The sequence below is a fragment of the Babylonia areolata genome, chromosome 29, assembly GCF_041734735.1.
Source record: "Babylonia areolata isolate BAREFJ2019XMU chromosome 29, ASM4173473v1, whole genome shotgun sequence".
Classification (NCBI taxonomy): Eukaryota; Metazoa; Mollusca; class Gastropoda; order Neogastropoda; family Buccinidae; genus Babylonia; species Babylonia areolata.
This window is the reverse complement of record NC_134904.1, coordinates 29,873,075-29,880,574: the sequence shown is the minus strand read 5'-3', so window position 1 is coordinate 29,880,574 and position 7,500 is coordinate 29,873,075. Positions and strand designations below refer to the sequence as shown.

General features: G+C 43.0%; 1 protein-coding gene across 1 annotated transcript in view; it reads right to left on the bottom strand.

Annotated features, from left to right (window-relative positions):
* The window catches only part of LOC143274737 (uncharacterized), a 58,307-nt gene that overhangs the window by 13,838 nt on the left and 36,969 nt on the right, over positions 1–7,500 (bottom strand). The window contains exons 13-19 of the mRNA XM_076578647.1: positions 7,355–7,493; positions 6,912–6,979; positions 6,142–6,184; positions 5,376–5,444; positions 3,745–3,947; positions 2,203–2,259; positions 66–237 (exon numbers count right to left, since the gene is read on the bottom strand). Coding sequence (XP_076434762.1) covers positions 66–237; positions 2,203–2,259; positions 3,745–3,947; positions 5,376–5,444; positions 6,142–6,184; positions 6,912–6,979; positions 7,355–7,493 — 751 coding nt within the window. The remainder of the gene's footprint in view (positions 1–65; positions 238–2,202; positions 2,260–3,744; positions 3,948–5,375; positions 5,445–6,141; positions 6,185–6,911; positions 6,980–7,354; positions 7,494–7,500) is intronic.

Sequence of the window (7,500 nt, the reverse complement as noted above, 5' to 3'; positions counted from 1 at the left end):
ACAATCATTATTATCATTATCATTATCATCATCACTGTTATCATATCGTTGTTCCTCCTCCTCACCTCTTTTCTCCACGTCCTGGACACAGGCGGTGACAATGGTTGGCACCGTCTTTCCCTCCCGTTTGGCACAGGTGGAGATTTTGACGCCAAAAACGGCATGGTTGTGTCTGGACGGCGTTCTCCTCATCGTCTGTTCTGCCGCCGTGTAGCGTACCGACAGGACCAGGGAATACTGCGACATGTAGATATTTATAATACAGCAATCAGTGGACTGATGACCTAGAGGTAACGTGTCCACCTAGGAAGCAAGAGAATCTGAGCACACTGGTTCAAATCCCGGCACAGTCGCCAGTATTTTCTCCCCATCCACTAGACCTCAAGTGGTGGTCTGGACGCTAGTCATTCGGATGAGACGATAAACCGAGGTCCTATGTGCAGCAAGCACTTAGCACACGTAAAACTGTCCCTGGTGTGTGTGTGTGTACGTGTGTGTGTCCATGTGTGTGTCCATGTGTGTTTGTGTGTGTTTATATCAAAAACTCAGTTTGACTTTCAGCTTAACTCTTTCCATACGAACGGCGAAAGAGACGACGTTAACAGCGTCTCACCCCAATTACCATCATCAAAATATTGCAAGCGGAAGGCTCTTATACTGAAGAGGTGAATGTTGACAAAAAAAATACCACAATTCTGACGACGGAAGCTAAAGGCTGGGTCATTCAGACACCCACTGGACAACAGAGGGGTCTGTGTAGAGGAGAAGAGAGGACTGGCCGTACTGAGTGAGTTAAAGGTGATGCCAAAGCAGGCAGACTGATCCATATACATGTACATTACACATCTGCTTTAAAGAGAGAAATAACTTCTCTTTTTTTGTTAAACCCTGTCCATATGCCTGATCTATACATCAGCCCAAAGTGCTGGTCAGGCCTTTGAAATCTACCCTGGGTTTGTATGAAACTTTCTTTTCTTCTAAAAACATGAATGAAATAATAAAAAAAAAAAAAACTGGTATGAAAATTATTTACATTAACTCATTCACCCCAGCACCGAAGCATTGCCAGGGGTGTCAACTCTGTTTCCTTAACACAGTTTCCCTGTTCTTACATACATATGCATAAAAGGAAATTTTCTATCTAAAATTACGTTTAAATAACATACTTACCGTGACCCAACTAATGCAGACTCCGGCAGGGGTCTGACATTCCTGCCTGTGCAAACTACTATCTGCCTATGCGGAGAAAACGAAACTACGGCCGATAATCTCCCGGAAGTAGGTAACCTCCCCTTTGTCCTGCTGGCTAGCGCCCTCTTTTGACGGAAGCCATTATGACTCCTGTTCCTGTGCTCTCCATACGGCTAAGTTTTTTTTCGTATTTTCTGTCTGTCTGTCGATTCTCTGGCGTTCTTGTTTTTTGTCAAATTTTGTCTCGAACCAGGTCACATAATTATATGGTTCGAATGGGATATCGGGCTAAAATTAAGGCGCAATCAAAATCGATTCGCGGACGCTCTGGGCCCTCTATTTCTGGCCCTCTCAACAACGCCAACCCGATGAAACAAAAGTGAAAACTGACTTCAACAGTGTTTCTGGCTTTGTCAACATGTTGTCAATTTGAAGGAAAAAGCAATAATCAATTTCTGTGCATTTTCTTAGTTTTCTACTGCATTGAAACGGCTGGAAAGACTGCCGAGGCTGTAAGTTCCCCACAGTTGAATAGGTTAAAATAATCATAGAATGCTACTTGCCCACAGCACTCTCAGGAAAAGTATCATAAACAACACTGACAGGCGCAATAGCCGAGTGGTCAAAGCGCTGGACTTTCAATCTGAGGGTCCCAGGTTCGAATCTCGGTAACGGCGCCTGGTGGGTAAAGGGTGGAGATTTTTCTGATCTCCTCCTGGTCAACATATGTGCAGACCTGCTTGTGCCTGAACCCTCTTCGTGTGTATACGCAAGCAGATCAAATATGCACATTAAAAAGATCCTGTAATCCATGTCAGCGTTTGGTGGGTTATGGAAAAAAGAACATACCCAGCATGCGCACCCCCAAAAACGGAGTATAGCTGCCTACATGGCGGGGTAAAAACGGTCATACACGCAAAAGCCCACTCGTGTACATATGAGTGAATGTGGGAGTTGCAGCCCACGAACGAATGAGAAGAAGAAAGAATAAATAACACTGATGTCTCTTACCTCGTTCATTGCAACAGTCTTCTCCTGGAAGGTACCTTTCAGCCACTGTTTGCTCATCTGAAACATTCAACAGGCCATGAGAATGGTTACTACCTCCAATCAGACTCTGCAGTTTGCACTGATGTGCAGTCCTGTTGGAATGCTTTTAGAAAGTACCTCACTACTGTGACATCTGCATGTCTATCATGTCTATTTACAAGTACATGTCCACACCTGTCTGCATGTCTATCATATCTACTTACAAGTACATGTCCACACCTGTCTGCATGTCTATCATATCTACTTACAAGTACATGTCCACACCTGTCTGCATGTCTATCATATCTACTTACAAGTACATGTCCACACCTGTCTGCATGTCTATCATGTCTACTTACAAGTACATGTCCACATCTGTCTGCATGTCTATCATATCTACTTACAAGTACATGTCCACACCTGTCTGCGTGTCTATATCTACTTACAAGTACATGTCCACACCTGTCTGCATGTCTATCATATCTACTTACAAGTACATGTCCACACCTGTCTGCGTGTCTACAGTGTCTACATACATGTCCACATCTGTCTGTGCATCTAGTGTCTACAGTGTCTACATACAAGTACATGTCCACATCTGTCTGCGCATCTAGTGTCTACAGTGTCTACATACAAGTACATGTCCACATCTGTCTGCGCATCTAGTGTCTACAGTGTCTACATACAAGTATGTCCACATCTGTCTGCGCATCTAGTGTCTAGAGTGTCTACATACAAGTATGTCCACATCTGTCTGCGCATCTAGTGTCTAGAGTGTCTACATACAAGTACATGTCCACATCTGTCTGCATGTCTACAGTGTCTACATAGGTGTCCACATCTGTTTTACTGTACTTGGGGTGATATATATAGGAAACATTAACATACCACCGATGTAATGACCCTGAAAATTTTACATGAGCACTGTTAGCTAAATGGCATGCGCGCCTGCATGTGTTTAAGGGTGGAGTGTACTGGTGTGAAAATACCAGTTTTAAAAACCACTATCATTATTAATATCATTAGGATGATTTATGCCAAATCTTGAAAATAAGCCCAAGGCATTTACAAATAGAACAAAAACAAACAAACAAAAAACCCAACAAAAACAATGTAAACACCAAAAACGAAAAAAACTGAACACAAGAAGCAAAACATTATTGAATTATTCACACCCACCCACATTCACCCAAGCACACAAGCATGAGCACAAGCACACACACACACACACACGTCATAGTACACAATCAAAAGTACAAAGTTTGCATCAGTTTGACATGGTACAGTATATGACACCAAAAGTACAACCTACAAATTCTGAAACTCTCTGTACTCTACTCACTACTGACCTAACAAAAAAAAAAAATAAAAAGGTTAAAAAAAAAAGTCTGGATTTCCAAACAATAACCCAACTCTACAACAGACCCCCAATCAACATAACATCCCCCCCCCCCCTCAACCCCACCTTGCGGCCCCACCATCCCCTCACAACCCACCCCCCCACCCCTACACACCCCCACTGACCTCCAGTGCCCCCCTGCCCAGCAGCACGTCGCCCTGCTTGTCGGGCAGCTTGCGGTAGCAGAGGATGCGGAGGGTCTGGGATCCCTCCAGCTCCAGCTCAAAGTCCTCGTTCCAGGAGGGGTCCAGGGAGTGGGGGCAGATGTGGGTCCTGGCCTTCATGAAGAAGTGGCCCAGGCTGTCCATCTCCAGGCAGCAGTACGTGTCTGATGGTGAGCGTAGTCATGATTATATCACCGAAAACCAGTATGACTGCCTACATCTATATGGCGGGGTAAAAAATTGTCATACACATAAAAGCCCACTCGTGTGTGCATACGAGTGAACGTGGGAGTTGCAGCCCACAAATGAAGAAATAATGACAATAATTGTAATAACAATAATAATAATAATTTAGTTTTTTGTTGTTTTTTTAAGAAATAATAGGAAGAAAAAATGAAGATGAACAACAGGATGAGGAGGAGGGGGGGCGGGGGGGGGCAGAAGATGATAATAGTATAAATCTGCACACCACCACAATGACAGTACATTGGTAATACTAACAGTAATGTTGATAATAATAACAATAATAGTCAAGACGATGATTATGATGATGATGATAATAATAACAATACAAGCAACAACAATACAAACAACAATAACAATTCTACAACTACTAATATCAATAACAACGACAATGACATCAAGAAGAAGAAGGAGGAGGAGGAGGAGGAGAAAAAGGATAATTTTTTTATATCTTTTATCATTATGATTATCATTATCATTATTATCATAACGCCACCAACAACTACACAACAACAACTACTACTAGAGGAAGAAGAACAGGCGGAGGAGGAAGAAGAAGATAGCAGTATAGGTCTGCACACCACCTCAGACACAACACTAACAATCATCAGAAGAAAAAGATGGACAAAGAGGAAAGAGAAGATAGCAGTATAGGTCTGCACACCACCTCAGACACAACACTAACAATCATCAGAAGAAAAAGATGGACAAAGAGGAAAGAGAAGATAGCAGTATAGGTCTGCACACCACCTCAGAGACAACACTAACAATCTTCAGAAGAAAAAGATGGACAAAGAGGAAAGAGAAGATAGCAGTATATGTCTGCACGTCACCTAAGAGACAACACTAACAATCATCAGAAGAAAAAGATGGACAAAGAGGAAAGAGAAGATAGCAGTATAGGTCTGCACACCACCACAAACGCAACACTAACAATCATCAGAAGAAAAAGATGGACAAAGAGGAAAGAGAAGATAGCAGTATATGTCTGCACGTCACCTAAGAGACAACACTAACACTCATCAGAAGAAAAAGATGGACAAAGAGGAAAGAGAAGATAGCAGTATAGGTCTGCACACCACCTCAGACACAATCAGGAAAGAGGAGGAGGAAGGAGGAGGAGCAAAAGAGGAAGGAGGAGGAGCAGAAGAAGAAGAAGGAGGAGTAGAACCAGTACAGAGTACATGCCTGGGTGCGTGTTGGTGTGGGTTTGGGAGTGTGTACAATTGTACATGCACATGCACGCGTGTATGCATGTACAATAAATGACTTTTTAAGTGTGAAAGTGTGTGCATGCAAGCACAACCAGTGGTGAAAATCCGTCACATAGCAATGATCACCAAACTTACCACATGCATCTTTCAGACCGTTCAGTTTGTGAATCGTGACGTTCAGCGTTCCGTAAATTACTTCTTCATCTGAAAACCATGCAAAAGAGAGTGAAATTTTTCATATGTACATATACATATATATAGAGAGACAGAGACAGACAAACAGATAGACAGAGTCAAAGATAAAGACAGAGAGGAAGAGACACAGAGAGAGAGCGACAGACAGAAACACAACAAAGAGAGGTTCACTTTGACTGCAAGTCTAATAACAGTTAACCCCTGGGTAGCTGCTGTATCTCTTTCTCGCATAATGCTCTATCACCCCTTCTCTCTCTGTTGTCTCACACCATTCCCCCTCCCTCTCCATCACTGACTCACTCCATCCAACTTTCTCTCACCCCCCCCCCCCCCTCTCTCTCTCTCTCTCTCCCATATGCTTCCTTTGATATAGTAATATTCCCCCCATTATTGCTATGTGTATCTCTAACTGTATTGTCACTCACAGTGCAACAAAATTCTGATATTTCTCTATATGTGTTATAAACATCATACTCACACCTTGTATTATTTAGTATTGTGTAGCATAAGCTCTATTAAAGACAAGGACTTAACGAAAAAAAAAAAAAAAAGAGCACATCCGTCATCATCTATTATCCTCGGAAATAAAGAACTTTGTCTTGTCTTGTTCTCTCTCTCTCTCTCTCTCTCTCTCTCTCTCTCTCTCTCCCTACTCTCCCTTTTTCTATCTCAACCCATTCTCCCCGGACAAAACACACAGACCTACCTGTCTCAGCAAGCATAGATCCAACTCTGTTGACCTCAGGTAGCTGTGACACATTAAAATATGTATTCATATAAAATCATTCAGAATGATTTCGGTTTATCAATGACTGAAGTACACACACAAGCACACAGATGAATGATACATACATGCGTGCACTCACACATTCACATTATATATACACATGCACACGCACATGCATGCACACACATATACACTGAAACACACAAGCACACATCCACACACATTGTGTCACATATACACACACTCTCTCACTAACTCACTCAGTCACCCACATTCTCTCTCTCTCTGACACATACACATATTTTTCTTTCTCATTCTCTTATACACCCTCTCTCACACACACTATGTACATACACTCTCTCTTTCTGTTTCACTCACTCACTCACTAAGAATCACACAAATACACACCAACACACACACACACATGCACAAACATGCATGCACACACACACACTCTCTCTTCCTCCCCCCCCACCCCCCCTCACCCCCCTCTCTCTTTCTGTGTACTCTCTCACTGAAACGGAACAAAAATCAGTCTGTTCAGACAATTCATTAAAAAAAAAAGACAATAATTATAATAATCAGAATAATGATGATAATAATGATGACAATAATAACAACAACAATAATAGCAGCAGCGGCAGCAGTAGTAGTAGTAGTAGTAGTAGTAGTAGTAGAGTAATAATAGTAATAATAATGACAATAATAACACTAAACAAAGGGTGGCAATAGGGATGAATCATACATACCTCTTTCACACTATTGACGATCTCCTGCACTTCAAAGGCACTGGGGGGCGTGGTTTCAATGCGCACACCTGGACAGTCAGACGGTGGATCAATGGGTTAAATCACATGACTCAGTGCACAAAACTGAACACATTTACGCACACCCATTATTCACACACAAAGGCCATGAGAAAAACACAAGACCTGGACCACGGAATTCACTCGCACAGTTATGGGGTAAGGGATGAAACCCCTTATCAATCAGAAATTTCTCCCCTTCCACTAGACCTCGAGTGGTGATCTGGATGCTAGTCTTTCAGATGAGACAAACAAACACACATACACACTCACTGACACAAACACTCACCCCCCCCCCCCCCCCCCCCCCCCCCCCCCCCCGTGCGCCCCCCCCCCCCCCTACTCACACACTCAACAACACACCAGACACCATCAGTGACACTCACTTCTCCTCCTGAGGGAGGTCAGTACCTCCCTCCACTCCTCTCTCTCATAGTCTGTGGTCATCAGGAGAGTGTGCGGCTTGACCGAGTCACACCACACCTTGAATGGCAGCTTGGGCGAGGACAGAATCAGGTCTCTTTCCTGGAAC